Below are 18,576 nucleotides of genomic sequence, written 5' to 3' on the forward strand. Positions count from 1 at the left end.
GTTTCTTCGTTTGATTTTTTGTTTTGTTTCAGTAGATCTCACCCCCCAACACACACACACCAACACACAGACATACTTTTGTTACATTGTTTATTTTTATTTTTTTATGTTTCCAACCTTCTCTGGCTTGACACACTGGCTTCTATATCTGAAACTCTGAGATGGATCCTAGAGCTCAGCTGAGGCCTGGAGCTGGGGGACACAGAGACCCTGGGGGCCGAGGCTGTGGAGCAGAGGGGGGGGGGGAGGACACACCCACGAAAGGAGAACAACTCAACATGTTTGCCAGAAGGAAAACCAAAATGCTTCCCTGTTGTTTGTTTAAATAGTCTGCCTTCTACTTCATCATCTCTCACCAGACTCTTTCACCCTCCTCTTCCTCTTTTTTCGCTCTTTCTCTTTTTCTTACTCTCTTTTTGTTTTTGAACAGTAACCTACGGAAACGTAACAGGACTTTTGGGTTGGATGAAGTCTGGATATGCTAAGCCAAATGTCACCCCCCCTCCCCCCTTTCTCTCTTTTACTCTATCCGTCTGGCTCTGTTGCTCTCTGCTCCCCCCAGTGTTCTGTTGGAGGGAAGGAGGGAGGAGGGGAGGACAGAAGGGAGTAGAACACTATTCTGAAGGGATGCTCCCATGCCCCCTCTCAACGCCACCTTGACTGACTTCTCCTCCGTTTCTTTATCCCCCGTCTTTTTTCTACCCCTTCCCTCCTTTCACGACACTCTGTGAGTGCTGTTTGCCATCAAGTCAACAAGTGAACTACTACTCTCTCGGCTGCTACTCTCCACTCTCAACCATGTTCGGATTGCTGCTAAAGAAAACAGACAGATGAATAAATAAATAAAAATGAATAAACTTTTTAACCCTACTGCTTCAGAAAAAAAGGAAAAATAAACCACTGCATCTCATGTATTTATTACTATTTAACAAGAAAAAAACTAGAAAAAATGAACCTGTTTTCTGCTGTTTTTTTGTTTGGTTGCCTTCTTCCTATAGGGGAGCTGGGCGCTGTCTGATGATGTAACAGAAACAGGATTGGTGGCGGTGAACTTTGACCCCTGGTCAGACTGCTACTGGGGGTGGGGGGTGGGAAGGGGGGGGGGGGTTGATGGGAGTTGGGTTCAGAATAAAGTTGGATATATAAGAATAAAGAGTATACTTTTGCACACCAAGGTCAAATGCAAATCACAGCTTTTTGCTTTTTTCCATCTTTCATCCCACAGAGCAACACAAACACACACAGGATCACCAAGTCAGGCAGACCATGGGACTCAGATGTCAGATTAGGCACAGAGGGAACCCTGAATCTGAGATTTGCGTTTGACCTCCAGTTACAGAATCTCCTTCTTTGTGCCTGATTAGAGTTTATGTTTATGTAACTGTAGTGGTGTCCTGTCATTAAAAATGAGTTACACCTGTATGATCTGTACACACCTGGACCATGTCACAGCACCTTACATACATACATTTCGCAGACGCTCTTATCCAGAGCGACTTACAATAAGTACAGGGACATTTCCCCCGAAGCAAGTAGGGTGAAGTGCCTTGGACAACACGTAATTTGGCACAGCGGGAAATTGATCCAGCAACCTTCTGATTACTAGCCCGATTCCCTAACCGCTCATCCATCTGACTCCCCTCGATCTTACCACTCATCAGGCCTTCCCCTTTTTCCTTGATCTAACCTCTAACAGGACATGCCTGGATTGTGCAGACATCTTGTAGGGAAGACAAAAAGAAGAACATTCCAACAGCTTCCTGTTACTTTATAAATTTTTAGAACCGTAATCACTGGATTTAGTGTGGGTGACAGTCTTTGTCAATTATGATTGTCAATTACTTACATAAGATTCGTTATTGGTTCCCCATTCAGTTACTGATTGAATAACACTAAACGTTTCTTTTGTGTGTATTTTTTCTTTTCTATTCAACTGTGTTACTATATTGCACAGCTGGCCTCGTGTCACATTACATTTTCCCACCGTTATCTCACCCAATATAGCCTGGCATCGGAGACCACACCAATAGTTATATGGGTTGGAGAGGTTTGGGTGTGATGATCGCTGGAAAAGGAGAGGTGATCCAGAGCATCATGCGTGCGGTTAAAACGGTAGTTACATGATGAAACACTTTTTCATAGACAACTGATATCATGTGTAGCCTACACCTAATATATTTAAAATGTATACATTAATGTGTTCCCTAACAATGTGTAGCTGTAATTATTACAAAGCAGACCACAAATCGACACCTGGCTTAGCCAAGCAGGTAAGGAGCCCGTGCACAACTTCGACAGTTGTATGTTGCAGAATAAATGCAAATGGTAAAATTGGGTGTGAACCCGTACACAAGTATTAACTGAAATAGACTGGTGATGGGGAAAATTACTCGTACGTGACCCCTGGTGGACTAAAAGGAACATTGCACACAAAAAATAGTTGGCCATTAGATTCGGTGACTAACGTTGGCCAAGGTCACCAGGTGTGTCTTGGCTAGTTACATAAACTCAAACAGCAATCCTGAACGTGCGCGTTTGGTAGCTTCAGTGTGTACTGCTCGCACTGGAGAATATGAAGTCAGAGTTGGACTCTATCAGCTCTATTTTCGGTTTCAATAAATCCCAAACTCTAACCCTAGACAAAATGGGAGAAGTTGCGCGAGTAGCCAGACAGCAGGAGCATGCAGAGGCGATTCTTGGTTTTAAAACTGGGGGTACAAAGGGTAGTGAATACATTACATTTGCTCGCAAAAACATGCTTAAAATTGATACTAGATCTTAACATTTAAAATGAATCATTAGAGTACAACAAACCATGATAGAACATACAACACTGACATCGAAAATGGCCATTAAAAATGAAATCTGACCATTACAAATTTAAAACATTCCATCGTTTTTGGTTTTTTTTACAATAATTTGAAAATGTAAATTTTTTCATAACAACAGTGGTAAAATCGCCTATGGGTCGAGGGAAGGAGACAGCCTGGAGCTGGTGCAGAGTGTGGAAGAGGAGAACCTGAGGATGCAGAGGCTGAAAAGAGTCTTTAATCGCACTGAATGCGCCAGTGCAGATAAAAGTACAATTTACAATCACAAAACACAATAACAATAAGAACAGACACAATTAAATTAACTATTAAAAACCTGATTAAATAAGTAGGTTTAAAGCAGGCTGAACGGTTAGGGAATAGCGCTATTAATCAGAAGGTTGCCGGTTTGATTCCTTACCGTGCCAAATGACGTTGTGTCCTTGGGCAAGGCAGTTCACCCTACTTGCCTCGGGGAGAATGTCCCTGTATTTACCGTAAATCGCTCTGGATAAGAGCATCTGCTAAATGACTAAAATGTCAAATGTGGGGGAGAAGTCACCTGTGGGGACATCAGAGGTAAACCAGGAAATGCTTGGGGGCGGGACCAATGGCTCTGGGCTAGCTTTGAGAGAATAAGGGTACAGGAAGGATATCTTTAATGACTGTGGAAGGATGAGGGTAGAAATGGAGCCTTTAGAGGCAGAGGTGTGAGTGGAGAGATGACCGTGAAACCAGGACCAAGCCCTAACACAGGTCCAGACCATGAGTTTGGCTGAGAGTATGTCTTAAGTTATCTGATGAGACTGGAATGCCTCCTTCAATTAGACTTTTTTGTTAACTGTCTGTCCAACTGCTTGTTAGATGTCTCTGGTTTCAGATGTTGTTTCTTATATTTCTATTCATATATATTTCAAACAATAGTGTCTTCTCTTTTACAGGATATTCTTTAAGGGAAAAGAAATACAAATAAAATAATATATAATTAATTAATTAATTCGAATTTTTGTCTGGGATTTTAGAATATTTCCCATGTGGAACACACATGTAAATACTGAATGCCTGAGAATGTGTATGCGTTAAATTAGTTTATTTCAGTTGCAAATGAGCTCTGTGCAAATGTGCACCACAAATAGATATGATCATGTTTGTAGCCTTGCTACCTACTAGAGGTACATCACTGATCATTTCAAACATAGAGAATAAACATGCTGGCCCTTGATTAAAAGCACCTGCTATCAATGATTAGAGTCTGAAAGTACTTTAGATATTTTTGCAACTACATTTTTCAATGAAAATGTAAGCATAATGCCAGTGTCCTCAACATAGTTTTCATAAAACCAGAACCTGTGGGGGTTTTTTTATACTTGAAGGGGGGGAGGGGTTTCCATGGTACCTGTTTAACCAGAAGGCCCAGGAAGTGGGCAGATATGTAAAACAGAGACTGTCTGGATTGGATAACAATCAGTATGTGTCTGGGCACAGAACAGGCAGTAGATCAAGCTCAATTGTTGGAGATGATCACAGTGCTAAGGATGATTATGTTGTTATTGTTGATGATGCTGCAGTCTAAGACTACAGTCTTGAGGGAACTCTGTCCGCTGTCTGAGCTGTCCCTAGATGGGGACTACCTGCTAGGGGGACTTTTTGAACTCTACGAAAGCTATAACGCTTCTGACATTCTGGAGAGTAGCATGCTTGAGATACCCGTGTGCAACAGGTAAAGACCCTTTTTACTGTACATGTTGATTACCAACCGTAGTGACATTTATTACCAAAGATTTAATTTGAGAAATAGTGGTAAATGGTACTTGTGGCATTTACGCCATTGCTGAAATTGGTTGCCTTATCCCCGATTTGGAAGGATGGCAGTTTGCACTCCAAACGTATAGTAATTGTATTTTTCAAATCCAAAATGGAGGCATCCAAGACCAAATACATAAAAGTCACTTCATCAGTGGCTTTATTAATTTGACAATATATTCAAATTTTATCCCCCAAAACTCCAGCTGGACTTTCTCTGAAAAAAACTACCATGAGATCGAGGTGATGCGCTTCACCATGGAGCATATTAACAACTCTTCAGATCTTCTGCCGGGGATTAAGTTGGGCTACAGAATTTTTGACTTCTGTCACACCACAGTGAGCTTCTCTGGCACACTGGATCTGTTGGCTCAGAAGGGAGAAGGAGGAAATGGTGTAGGAGGGGCAGTTCCAGTGTGGGATGGGTCTGTCTACAGCCCGAAGGTCATCTCTGTGATTGGTCCATTATACAGCACTCAGACCATCAGTGTGGCTCCTTACTTCATGGCCCAGCTCATTCCCATGGTACTTAGCCTGTAGTGATATCGTTTCACCACACAGTTGTGCTAATGTAATTATAGTTGCCATTGGGTCTAAAGCAGACTTTCTCTTCTGCAGGTAAACCCTTCGTCTAGTAGTGTCCAGCTGAGCATGAAGACTCGCTTCCCTTCCTTCTTTCGGACCATCCCCAGTGATAAATACCAGGTCCAGCCTTTCTCATACCCACACTGACACTCACACTGAGTGCAGAACTAGTGGACTTGGGGAATAATAATACTTAATACAAAAGAGTTTGCCCACAAAAGACAGATGCAGGCCCAACTTGGCCACATCTTGGTCTGCAGGTGGTAAAACAGCATTAAAATTAAGCAATAAGCCCCAAGAGGCCGTGTTTTGCGTTGATTTTAGAACAGGTAAGGGGAGTTGTTAGGCGCGACGCGAACCCCTTACCTGTTCTAAAATCATTGTAATACACAGCCTCTAGGGGCTTGTTGCTTTTCAAAAAAAAATATTTGTTACTACAAATATTTGATATGGTTTCATAAATAAAAGCAATTAGAAACAAAATAGTTTAATAATAAACCGTCATTCTTCCGCCACACCATGGTATAGTTTCTACATAAATCGTTGCCACGCAACAGCCAGATGGACACCTTTGTCTTCTTTTTTTATTTGAAATATTCGATGCGCAGTAATATGGAATGTTAAAGAATGTTATGAGGACAACCTGTAAGGTTATGCTGGATTTTACAACGGCATGGAACGCAATATAGCCAATCACAATCAAGGATGGGAACAACCAGTTTTAGAATGACTTTTTTATGTTGCAGTTGTGAGATCCAGTTAGTTCATGTGTGGTGTTGTTCCTCAGGTGAAGGCCATAGTGCACCTGCTGCAGAATTTTGACTGGAACTGGGTGGCATTTCTAGGCGAAGACAATGACTACAGCTACGATGCTCTCGAGGTCTTTCTGGAGGAGATCAGAGTAGCCAACATCTGCCTGGCCTTTCAAAGCACAATCCCTGACAAACCTGTCATGATGTCCAAACTTATCAACATATTGTCCTTGCAGAGGATTAAAGTTGTGGTGGTGGTTGCCACGACAAGTAAAATCGATCGTTTTCTTGAGAGAGCAGCAAAGGAACTTGATGTGGACCACGACATGGTGTGGATTGCCAGTGAAGCCTGGTCTATGGACCGTAATCGGCTGTGTAAGCTGGCAAAGTTCAACGTGGGGACAGTGTTGGGGGTCACACTGCAGAGCCCCAAGGAACTGGAGGGGCTAAAGGACTTTATTCTCTCTGGCCGAGCTGTGTCTGATTGTACTCAGCAGGAGCTGGGCTGCAACCAGTTATGTCCTGAATGTGAAGCCATCGGGAGAGGGAAGGTGGTTAAACAGGAACAAATCTATGACTACGGCATTTATGCTGCCATCTATGCTGTGGCTCACGCCCTGCATGACACGCTCGACTGCAGTCACGGCCACTGCTCCAGCAACATCACTGTAGAGCCCCACATGGTAACAAAGTGGTTTATATTAGCGTATTCTGAAGAGCCGCTTTACCTGCAGGTTGTCCTGATCTATGTCTACCTATTTCTTTCTGTCTACCTACCACAGATTACTGCGGCTCTGAAGAAGGTGAAGTTCCAATTATACAACCAGACTATTCAATTTGACCAGAACGGCAATCCTCCTGCCTTGTATAGCATTGTCTATTGGAACTGGGCTACTATGGAACTTGACATTATTGGCTCATACAATGTCAAACAAAATCCAAGTTTCCAGATTGATGACAACCTCATCACCTGGTCTGATGGATCAAATAAGGTAACAAATTCTGTTTTGACTGCCGTTTCTTTTTTGGAATCAATACAATTCAATATCAATATAATCTATCAATCCATAAAATAAACAGTGAAACCAACTTACTGCTACAATGAATCTTAAATGTACTATCTTTCACAATTTCTAGCAGCATTGTGCATCATTTATTTTCATGTGTACACTTATAAAACTGTAACTATAAACAAAACATCAGACAAGCAAAGGAGCATTTTGATAGCTGAAGAGGTGTGCATTGTTCCTATGTCCCTTTGTCTTCCTCTCCACTCAGGCTCCTATATTGCAGTGTTCCAGTTCTTGTCCACCGGGCAACAAAAGGGTATTGGTTGGCTTACAGCCCTGCTGCTACCAGTGCCAGAGCTGCCCAAGTGGAACCTACATCAACAGCACTAGTAGGCCTGATGAATACTAACCATTCTGATTTACTCTCGACTACTTATCAACTAGATTATCCCTCAATACTGAGCAGACCCCAGCTTCAGCCATGTTAACCATAACTGTATGTTTGTGTGTCCATTTGTCCACTCAGGGGACCCATACACCTGTGTGGCCTGTCAGGAAAACGAGTGGGCAGCAAACAGCAGCACTTCCTGTATCGAACGTTCCGAGAGGTTTATGGATTTCTCCTCGCCGTTAGCCGTCATAATAATGCTACTGTCCAGCTCGGTCCTGCTCAAATCCGTCGCGATCACTGCGCTGTTCCTGTACCATGGCAACACGCCGGTAGTGAAGTCAGCGGGGGGCTGGCTGTGTGTGTTTATGTTGGTGTGTCTGAGTCTCTCTTCCGTCAGCGCCCTGCTGAACATGGTGCGCCCTTCTCTGGTGGTCTGCTCTCTCCGATACCCCATCTTCATAGTCTGCTTTGGCTCTGTACTCTCCTGCCTGACTGTGCGCTCCTTCCAGATCATCTTGATCTTCAAGATGGCTGCCAGACTGCCACGTTTGCACAACGCATGTGTGAGCCATGGGGGGCAGTGGGTTGTGGTGACAACCTGCACCTGTTCCCTCTTCTTCTTGTGTGTCTTCTGGTTGGCTGTCGGTGGCCCCGAGCCCATCAAGGCCCCCAAACAAAGTGAATATGTGCTGGACTGCAGCTTTGGGATCATACCAGTATTCATCCTGGTGTGTCTGGTGTTAGTCCTACTGACAATAGTGTGTTTCTTATGTGCCTACATGGGCATTGGTCTGCCCAAGAACTACAATGAGGGACGCTCCATAACCTTCAGCCTTTTGCTGTACATTCTGACGTGGACTACAGTGTTGACAGTGTACATGATGCGTTTGCAAGAATACTACCATCGCGTCACCACATGTGCCATCCTAATCAGCATCTACGCCATTTTGATTGGTTACTTTCTGCCCAAGTGTTACATCATAGTCCTTAAACCGGAACGCAACACAGTTGCCCATTTCCAAACTTCTATACAGAACTATACCCTTCAGGGACGATCATAGAACAGCACCCCACATTCAAGATTAACCTTTTTAAATTCTCCAATATAGTTTTAAGCTTCATCTTTACAACTTTTCACATGTACGGTGCGTTAAATTTGTACAGTATGAGTAATGTATGCTATGAATGACAATTGCATACTAAACAAGCCCCAGAGGCATTGTATAACAATGTTAATTGTATTTATTATCCAAGCTCTCATTAACAAATCTGCATATAAAAATACCAGGAATCTTTAAGTGAAACACCATGTGGTGGTATATAAATGATAAAGAATCATATTCTGAAGGTTGTCTGAAGGTGGTATTGCAGAAACATTGCTGTGTGCACAAATCTTTAGAGAAGGACCAAAGCCATGCAGCAATAAGTACAGTTCTTTAGAATGGAGTTAAATTGATAAATGTGATATACATTTGTTATTGCTTTCTCCTTCTATTGACTTCCTGTGGTCAGTTTTCATTAGGGGGCTCATAGGACGGTTTAGGAGTTCTTCTGAGGGACTTTAATGGTAACCTGGAAGAGGAAAAACAGTAACAATCATTAATGCGGAAACGTGCATCCTTGCATGCTCAACAGTGGGGTCATGTAGAGACTGTTACCGTTTTGACTTCAGTGTAGTTCTGCAGGCCATACTCGCCAAGCTCACGACCATTCCCTGACATCTTGTAACCTCCAAAAGGTGCCTGAGCTCCAAAAACGTTATAGCAGTTGATCCTAGGTGAGAGAAAACATAGGTTTGACAACCAAGATGCTAGGAGACATGACCAGGGTAGAGCTCAGACTGTGCCAGCATAACCCTACCAGACTGTGCCTGTGCGGAGGCCACTGGAGATGTAATGGGCTTTGTCGATGTCCTTGGTGAAGACGGCGGAAGCCAGGCCATACATGGTGTCATTGGCACGCTCTACCACTTCCTCCAGATTCTTAAACTTCAGTATCTGCATGACTGGACCAAAGATCTACAGGACCGATAACACACAGATGAGAATAAATGAATACATTAAATAACTCCCCTGCCCCAGATGTTTAAATGTTCTCAAACTTTCTTTTCAACGCATCTTTTAGACTGTAGCTAGACTGGCTTTGGTCTCATTTAGGAGTGAAACAATGTTCATCTCACAAATTATTTATTTTGTGGGAGATGGGAATTCAGCCTATTCCCTCCACACCACAAAAAGGCACACAAAGTGAAGATGGACTATGAGGTAGCTCCAAGAGTCAGCATGGCCAATATCCAGACACTGCCACTCAGAACCTACTGTTTATTGTCTCGCTGTGCTTTTTAATAATTGTGTTATGTCCACTGTACTGTCCTGTCTGCAGTGTTAAATGCAACTCTGTTTTTAAGCTCTTGGTGTAAAACGAAGCAAAGTCTCTTGGTGCAGAAGTAATAAAGGTTTTCATTCATTTGATGGCGGGAATTTGAGAACCGCACCTCCTCACGGGCGATAGTCATGTTGTCCTGGACGTCTCCAAATATGGTTGGCTGGATGAAGTAACCGCAGTCGGCTGCTGCACCCCCTCCACACATGAGCTTGGCTCCCTCCTTCTTTCCACTACTGATGTAGCCCAGAATCTTCTGGAACTGGTCCTCATCTACCTGGAATGTGTGTGTATGTGGGCACGCACAGAGAGATGTGTGTGTACAGATTGTGTTCATGTAAAATAAACATGGGACACAGGTCGGAACTAGTTATGCAATGTCCAGGTGAGTCTACGTCATCAAATACTCTTGTGAACGCATCGCAGACCTGGGGTCCCTGGTCAGTCTTAAGATTGAAGGGGTCTCCCACCACCCTTTTCTTGGCAAGCTCCACGCTGCGCTCCACAAACTCGTTGTAAATGGACTCCTGTACAAAGGTTCTAGAGCCGGCACAGCAACACTGGCCCTGGTTGAAGAACAGGGCGAAGTGGGACTGCTCTACAGCCTCCTCCACTGCAAGCACACACACACACACACACATCAAACACTGCATCTTTCAGGAACACAAAGGAAAGAAGGATGAGAGGAGGTATACTGACTGTTGGCATCAGACAAGATGATATTGGGACTTTTCCCTCCGAGCTCAAGAGTGACCTTTTTTAGGTTGCTGCTGGCTGACGCTTTCTGGATTAAGTGGCCCACCTGGCACACAAGCAGAGACAAAGACGGAGATATAGAAACAGGAGGGTCGTAAAAAGACTAGAAGAACGGGGAGACAAAGAGACCGCCAAAACGCGGTGCCAGAGCGCTTCTCCTTCAGACCGATCCTGTGCTTTGCGTCAGTTCAAGTCACCTCGGTGGAGCCGGTAAAGGCTACTTTGTCAACCTCCATGTGACCAGCAATGGCGGCACCTGCTGAGGGACCCATTCCTGGCAGGATGTTGACCACACCTGGTGGGAAGCCCACCTAAAACACACACACACACAAGTCGATAAGACTTAATATTGAGGGATGGGATGTACATTACCAGTCAATGGGAAAATGTGTCCAAACTTTTGACTGGTACTGTACATGTATGGACAGTTTGGGGGTGCAGTGTGTGTGTTGAACCACTTACCTCTTTGATCAGACTGGCTACATACAAAGCAGTGAGGGGCGTCTGTTCTGCAACTTTCATCACCACGGTGTTGCCTGTTGCTAGGGCGGGGCCGAGCTTCCAGGCCTGCATTAGCAAAGGGAAGTTCCACTGGGGGGCGGTGCAGGTGCAGAGAGGGGGAAAGGTAGGAGATGAGGTCAGTCCAAACCAAGTATGGCCCCTCCCGTTAACAACTAGCTCCCTGTGATTGTTTGCATGCATGCGTGCCCAATAAAAGACAGTAAACTACGTTGTTGGGCACTAATCACGAAATGATCGAAAGTAGATGAGAATAACACACAGAAATAGTTGCGCGCACACGCCTCCAGACTCTCCCTCTATTTATACAACACAGCCTTGCTTGTTGACTACAAGGTTTTCTAAGCAGTCTAGTACAGAGTGGTGTAGCCTTATATGACCCCCCTCCCTCTTAGATGGGCCAGAAGCCAAACCCCTCCTGCTGGACTGGAGGGACACTGCAGAAGTTCCTTACCAGTTGTAGTTGTGCAACAGATCCTTCAAACAATTTTGCGAGATGTTTTTGTTTGACTGGCATGCATGTATAAAGATTCAAAACATTTCCTGGACTATACCATGCAATATTATTCAATAAAATTCATATTTTGCAACCTTACAGCCACATTCCACTAATGTATGCAAGAATGCATTACACCACTGCAGCTGCACATTGGGATACCCATGGATACCTACAGTTAAGTTTTGATACTGGTTTGCTACCTCAAACCATTGACTTGGGGTAAATCAGTTATTCCATAATGGAATACCCCCCCACCCCCCATCAACTCACTGGGATAATCTGGCCACACACTCCCACTGGTTCATGACGGGTGTAGCTGAAGTAGTCTCCATCGATGGGGATGGTCTTTCCCTCACACTTATCTGCCCAGCCAGCATAGTACCTGGACAAAGGGTCAAACTGAGTTCTCGAGCAGTTTATAATTTAAATGGCAGCCCAAAAGACAGTCAACACTTCTTGAGGAAAGCTGCAACATTCCAGAAAGCAGGTTCCACATAAAGACATGCGGGAGCAGTGCGTGTGTAGGGGGCTGGGAGAAAGGAAACAACCTTGCAAGACGGGTTGGCACTCAGTTCAGATATTTTTCAGACTCGTTTTGGAAAACACTGTCCAATAAGAAGCCATTTCCTTACCTTATTCTTCTTTTCCCCTTTTGTCCCGAGTCCCCTCTTGTTCACTGTCCCCAGTTCATTATCTCGCTCATTCATTCCATTTCTGTCTCAACCCCATACCTGTCCCCCCATAGCTGTTGTATGATGTGATGATGACTGACCTCAGACACTTGACGACCATGGGGACATCGACGCAGTAGGAGATAGCGTACGGCTTCCCGTTGTCCAACGTCTCCAATTCCTATGGCAACAACATCAATTCAAACTGGTTTCAGAGCACTAGGAGCATTGTGAAATTCATAACAGGGCAGAGGGCGCATTACAAAATAGAGGCTGAAAACCAGAACTGAAATATTCAAGTTGGACAGGGTGATTTACCACAAGTACGTAACTACAGTAAATTATCTTTCTTATTCCTCGTCAATAGTCCCAAAGCCAAACAACTGTGCTGCTCGGGAAAGATTTTACTACAGTGGTCTCACCAAGACTCTGAGGATCACTTTCAACACACAGAGCATTGACAGACAAACATCTAGTCACACACACACAAAACCCCTTGGACAGCTTAGGCCAGACCATGTGACCAGGGCCTATAAAACCATGTGACCTCAGCAGGAGCAGCTTGGTCAGTAGAGCCTCTGACTCAGCAAAACCCTTCGCACACAAATCTGAAGCTGTTATTACTGATAAGACAAGCTTCCTGAAAACCAAAGGAAAATGATTGACTCAGAAACACTGGCTTACCCTTGGCTGAATAATAAAGTAATCATGTCAACATAGTACTTAGCATTACACAGTATCGTTTGGCAGTCGCAGTAGATATCCCTGTACATGTTCTTTGTCCATTGTTAGTGTCGCATAACAACGGAATCCAACTTACCGCCAGGTAGGCGGTGTCTCTCTCAATGGCATCAGCTAGGCGGTTAAGGAGCAGTCCACGGTGTGATGCATCCATCCTTCTCCATGGAGAGCCCAGCCTAAAGGCATCCTTAGCAGCTTTTACAGCCTTGTCTACATCCACCTGGCGAGAGTGGATGGTGACAGGAAACAGCAGAGTGAAAGATGAGCTCAGAATATCTCACCATGAAAATCGACAGCTCCAGAGCAACTTTACCTCTCAGATCCTAAAAACCTGGTGGCTTAGAGAGTCCCTCTGACACTACAGTACTAGGACCAGAGCCCCAAAGTTTCCAGCAACTACACCAGTAAACTAATCCCCATCCTCCAGCCTCACCTTGTCAGCCTCTGCCACCTGGCAGATGACCTCTCCTGTAGAAGGGTTGATGGTGGGGAAGGCCCGTCCACTCATTGCATCCTGCCATTCATTGTTGATAAATAGCTGCACGCAACAACAAAAAACATATATATATTCAAATACATCCGGTCACTGTCACAGACTTTATCAAGGCTATTGATAAGTCAGACACCAAACGTATGTTCAGACTTTCCAATGTATACTTTCAAAGTATAGAAACGTTTGATCTAATTCAGCTTTTTTCAACGCTGGTCCTTAAGGACCGGCCGCCCTGCATGTTTGAGATGTTTCCCTCTTCCTGCACACCTTATTCAAATGAATGGGTCGTTGTCGGGCTTCTGCTGAGTTTGATAATCAATCAGGGGTATTGAGCAGGGAAACATAAAACATTCCAGGGCTGGTGGGTCCCCCAGGATCAAGGTTGAGAAAAGCTGATGTTAATCTCTGCATGATAATGTCATCTATGGAGATTCCAGTAGTCCCAGGGAACAGGGAAAACTTAGTTTCACTTTAGTTTTTGGGACCTGGGGTGCCTGCCAGTTGCTGTCTGAACTGGCTGGTTGCCTTAAGTTCCTGACAAGTAACGCAGAACCCATGGATTGTATTAGGCTAAGTGAATTAGACACGTTTCTGACATGTACGGCAAGTTGCGGTTAACATCGTCAAGTCAACAAGTGGGTCAGCAGTAGGCTACTCAACAAACCATTTCTGATGAATTGTTCGAATGAGCTCTGTAGAACGATCGTTTCAATAAACACTTTGCTGTATTCAAAACCTGTTGGGTTGCACTTGCAAGTTGCAACGGTTTACCTTGTTATAATGCACTTCCGGCTGAGCGTTTGGAGCAGGGATGGCAGCAGCAGAATACCGACATGATGAGATCCCGGAAATCTGAGGCAAAGTTCGGGACAACGCGGCTCGCAGCATCGTGTTTTTTTAAGTCAAATAGGCTACCACCACGCTGAAACACAACGCGATATAAGCTGAATACTTTATGCACAGCAAAGTGCGTAGTAGCACCCGCCCCCATGACCATGCGCAGTAGAGTCCACTGTTTAGAGTTTAAGAGAGGATTTTTACAGTAAACGAAGTTGTAAAAAAGACAAACTATATTTTATACAATAATAATTGACTTTGAAACACATCAGTCAATAGCTACAGTGCAGAAATGACATGTGCTCCAAGCTCACTTTTGCCGAGCAAAAATTCAATTAATTTTACAACTAAATAAGCCTACTGCAAACTGTAAAAACTGAGTGAATATTGACTTTACTGCCTAGCCAATGATATGAAATGTGTGGTGAGGGAGTTCCTCCTATCTCATAAGTGTTACTGCAGTGTTGAACTTCAGACCGTCACATCGGTAAATGTTTGCTGTGAATCAGACAAGAGACTGTACAATCAATAATGCACATTTGGTAAGATAGAGGTGTTCATATGTTCATAATCAGCACAATGTCTTTCACCACCATCAGTTAAAAATATTTCTCTCTTTTCTAACAGACTGATTGCTTCAAAGAAAGTAAATGCAAACATGGGACAACATACTGTTACTAGCATCATTAGATGGTGCTCTAGGTCATACCTGTTCACCTCCGCACCTATATGCACTGCAAGTTAAACTTGAAAACGAACCTACGATAAACCACTAACATTTAAGGATTTCATTTCATGAAACCATGATGTGGTAATGTATCAGTAGAACCGATACAATTACGGCAAGGGGAAAAGGCAGGAAAACAAAATCACTGCTTGATTTCATAATCAACATCATCTTCCCTAAAGGTGCCCCTGAACACAAGCCCTTAAGAGGACATCCTTAAAAGACAGTCTGTCCCCTTGGCATGGCATTGAAGATACGGAAGCCTTCCTTGGTAGCAAAGTCCCACCCCAGCTCTGCCAGCTGCTCTGCTCCCTGCTGACGAGAGGCCAGGCGAAACAGCTGTAGCGCCATGTAGAACTGAAGATTGGGAGGAGGGTCCATGCCCACGGTGCTGCAGTACTGATGAATCAGATCCTCCCATCTAGGGATGCCCAGCTGGTCCACCTGTAGGCCTCCCAGACCTGTAATGTAATGAGAAGAGGAAAGTAAAAAATACCAATACGACAGTCATCACACACAACGAGCAAACCAATAAATATTGGCACAAGACCATGCGTGCCACACTAACACGTGTTGTTGACAGTCTGATACTGCACCTGGGAATAATGGGTGTTCCTGGGGTAGGTGGTGGGTGAGGGATAAGGAAGTGATGTCCAAGAGAGGGTCTCCCAAGACAGCTGAACTCCAGTCCAATACCCCCACCACCTCTGCACGCTCTGGGTGAAACACCAAGTTAGAGAGCCTAGAGACAGGAGAGGTCAAATACACAACATGGTGACAGAAAATTCAAAGATTACACTGTAAATGTGGTGTGGTAATGTGTGGTGTGTACACGATGACAGACGGTGAGAGAGTGTATGCCAGTGTGTACCTGAAGTCTCCATGTACCAGTGTAGTTGAGTGGTCTTTAGGGAGGTGTAGAAGGAGCCAATCGATGAGTCGGTTAACAGCTGGGATGGATTGGGTCTGAAAAGTCCTATACTGATGTATCCACCTCTCCACCTGCACCCCCAGTGACTCCACTTGAAATTACAAACAGATAAACAGGTTTAAATACCACTGCCGAGCATTTTAAAATCATGCTACACAGTGTTTTAACCGACTGCAATTCTTCTTCATGTGGGTTGGCCTGCCTGGTATATCCTTACCCTCCAGGTCCAGCAAGGTGGTGTCGAGGCGGTGGAGCTGGCAGAGAGCCGAGGTCATTGCTTGGTACAGGGCAGTCCTCTCTGTGGGCACCAGGCCTGGTAGGGATGGGTCAGTGAACCTCCGCCCTGGACATATCTCCATCAGCAAGAAGGGACCACTATGGCTAGGTAAAAGACACACACAAAAATAAATAAAGGGTTCTATTTGTGTAAATGTGTGTGTCTTTATGTGTCTGTATATGTGTGTTCACACCTTGGATCCTCACAGTAGTCAATGATCTTTGGAAAAGGCAGGCCGGACCCACTGAGAGATTTCAGGAGCCTATGTAAAGCCATTAGGTATGGCGAAGGGATATTCATAAAATACAGGTAACAACCATCCTAATAGTATCTTATTCCTGTAAACCAATCAGAGAGAGTGTGTGTGTGTGTGTGTATTGACCTGTGCTCTGTCTCAAGGGCCTGGGAACCAGGCAGCTGAGTACGGAGTAGTAGATTACGCCCTCTGGAGGTTATGAAGTGTAAAGACTGACTGGGATTTAGAGACTGGACATCAATATCTATAAACAACAGAAGACAATGGATTTTCAAGGAGTTTGTAAACAAATCCTGTGTATCTATTGATGTGTTTCTCTAAGCTCAAGGGTCAGGGTGTCAGGGCAGTACTGGTGTCATCCAGTTGTATGTGCGTCCTCAGGTACTGTGTGTGTTGGTCTGTGAAGGGCTTGGAGGTTCTACGGGATGTCCCAGAGAGTGATAAGGGGAAGCCCAGCACCTCTTCTAGGTTCCCCACTGCTGCTTCTGGTTCCTCTACCTGGGAAAAAAAACACATTTCTCACACATCTTGTACACACCTGGAACCTATGGTGTGGTTGCATCAGAATGGTTACCTTACCTTGATGGAAGTCATTCCCAGGTCAGCAGCAGCCTGGACATTGAACTGAAGATCGTCCAGAAACACAGCTTCCTCGGCAGACACACCCAGTCTGTGCAGACATCGCTGGAAGATCCTGGCATCAGGCTTGCTCAGCCCCTCCCTGCAGGATTCTACTATCTGGAGAGGGAAGAGAGAGAAAGAGAGAGAGAGAGAGAGAGAGAGTTTAAGTTGAACTGTGCTTGTCCATTGAAGGTATATTTACATTCAAAGGACACTACAGTAAAATTGTGGTTTTGATAACTATGCTGTTATGAGCAATTATAATGAATGAAACGAGCATGTAACAAGAGGCTTCTGACCACATCAAAGAGGGCAGGGTTGAGTGGCATATAGGGTTTTTTATCTAGAGTCATAAAGTTGTTGGTAAGAACAGCGGTCTTCAGGCCTCTGGACCGCATACACTCGATGGCCTCCATCATGACTGGCATGGGTTGTTGCATTGGCCCACGGGTCAGGGCAGATATCAATGAATCAATTGGAACCGGACATCCTGCCTGTGGTGTGGGAAATATTAAATGAATTGAACGATTAATCATGACTTCTCTTGGAGTACAAGTGAAAATTGCTAGTATGACGTAGGAATAGTAGAAACTCATGGCAGGGATGAAATGATCTGTTTGTCAGTTGGCTTCTGACAGACTGTGTTGCATGTGATTGAGTAACTCACAATGTCACTGCATTGCTTGCTGAAGGCCTCTACAAATTCTTGTGCATCCAGCTCTCCCCTCATGTAGCTATCCCATACATTCAACTCGCCTCTCTCCCTGATGGCCCTGCCCAAAGTGCCTCGGGGAACTGCATTCTGTTGCTCAAACACTGCAGAGGTAACAGAACGCCAACATTCAATACACTGTGTGTTATACATACCAAACACCATACCAGTGTCACACAGAAACCATACACACACACACACACTATAGTATATTTTAGGAACTGGCGTGTGTTTCTTGAGTGTCTCTGTCACCTGAGAATATCTTGACCGGTGAGGGCAGGAGAACTCCATACATGTCAAATATGACAGCTTTGTAAAGACAGGTGGGGGTGCGACTCAGTTGGCGTTTGGGCGTCTGCAAGTGCCACCTGCGGGCGGCAAACTGCACGGCAGGTCGCAGTAAACACATAGGCTTCGTCACCATCATCTTGGTTCTAATTCTGAAAAACATGCAAAAACTGTCTGAGTCTTTGCTTTGAACACAAACTGAGACCCTTGAACATGTATACATTGGGAAATTACTTGCAGAGATTTATTGTGTTTCGCTTTCGTAACTCGTACAACAATTTTAAGTTAATGTTTGAGATTTGCTTAGCTAATTTCTCAAGTTCAAGTTCTTTGTCATATAAACTGGCATATACCTCTTACTTTTACGCGGAATTAACGTCAGATTGATGTCCCCATGACATTCGACCTGAATGCATCAGTGGGCATCGCAAATATATATATTTCCAGATCACCGTATTTATGAAACTATCTGGAGCCCCTGTGACAATCTGCTTACATGACAGACATGTTGTCTT

At 44.4% G+C, this 18,576-nt stretch overlaps 3 protein-coding genes across 5 annotated transcripts; 1 reads left to right on the forward strand and 2 right to left on the reverse strand.

The window, feature by feature from the left end:
- The first annotated feature begins 6,846 nt into the window (after positions 1-6,846).
- Positions 6,847-8,542, forward strand: LOC146301333 (taste receptor type 1 member 1-like). The gene is made up of 3 exons (XM_084669154.1): positions 6,847-6,942; positions 7,229-7,349; positions 7,487-8,542. Exons 1-3 carry the CDS (start codon positions 6,847-6,849, stop codon positions 8,410-8,412), a joined length of 1,143 nt encoding a protein of 380 aa, XP_084525280.1. The 3' UTR covers positions 8,413-8,542.
- A 36-nt stretch (positions 8,543-8,578) lies between these two features.
- LOC146301334 (aldehyde dehydrogenase, mitochondrial-like) lies at positions 8,579-14,398 on the reverse strand. Its single transcript, XM_084710090.1, has 13 exons — positions 14,184-14,398; positions 13,353-13,457; positions 12,999-13,139; positions 12,280-12,359; positions 11,778-11,889; positions 10,952-11,080; positions 10,687-10,800; positions 10,433-10,535; positions 10,162-10,346; positions 9,846-10,010; positions 9,212-9,369; positions 9,010-9,124; positions 8,579-8,923 (listed from the first exon to the last, which is right to left on the reverse strand). Exons 1-13 carry the CDS (start codon positions 14,298-14,300, stop codon positions 8,891-8,893), a joined length of 1,557 nt encoding a protein of 518 aa, XP_084566216.1. The 5' UTR covers positions 14,301-14,398; the 3' UTR covers positions 8,579-8,890.
- A 66-nt stretch (positions 14,399-14,464) lies between these two features.
- LOC146301335 (acyl-CoA dehydrogenase family member 10-like) lies at positions 14,465-18,569 on the reverse strand. Of its 3 annotated transcripts, none has more exons than XM_084710049.1 (12): positions 18,422-18,569; positions 18,026-18,213; positions 17,729-17,877; positions 17,361-17,555; positions 17,020-17,178; positions 16,791-16,938; positions 16,567-16,684; positions 16,378-16,446; positions 16,125-16,288; positions 15,848-15,998; positions 15,573-15,718; positions 14,465-15,437 (listed from the first exon to the last, which is right to left on the reverse strand). In XM_084710049.1, the coding sequence occupies exons 2-12, from the start codon at positions 18,198-18,200 to the stop codon at positions 15,193-15,195; spliced, it is 1,719 nt and encodes a 572-aa protein (XP_084566175.1). In that variant the 5' UTR covers positions 18,201-18,213; positions 18,422-18,569; the 3' UTR covers positions 14,465-15,192. The 3 variants fall into 3 exon arrangements, with proteins under 3 accessions (XP_084566175.1, XP_084566166.1, XP_084566182.1); XM_084710040.1 differs by having other exon boundaries at positions 18,415-18,567; XM_084710056.1 differs by having other exon boundaries at positions 15,262-15,437; positions 15,573-15,692; positions 18,415-18,569.
- Positions 18,570-18,576: the final 7 nt, after the last annotated feature.

This window comes from Hypomesus nipponensis, chromosome 2 (genome assembly GCF_054491055.1).
Source record: "Hypomesus nipponensis isolate SF chromosome 2, ASM5449105v1, whole genome shotgun sequence".
In the NCBI taxonomy this organism is placed as follows: Eukaryota; Metazoa; Chordata; class Actinopteri; order Osmeriformes; family Osmeridae; genus Hypomesus; species Hypomesus nipponensis.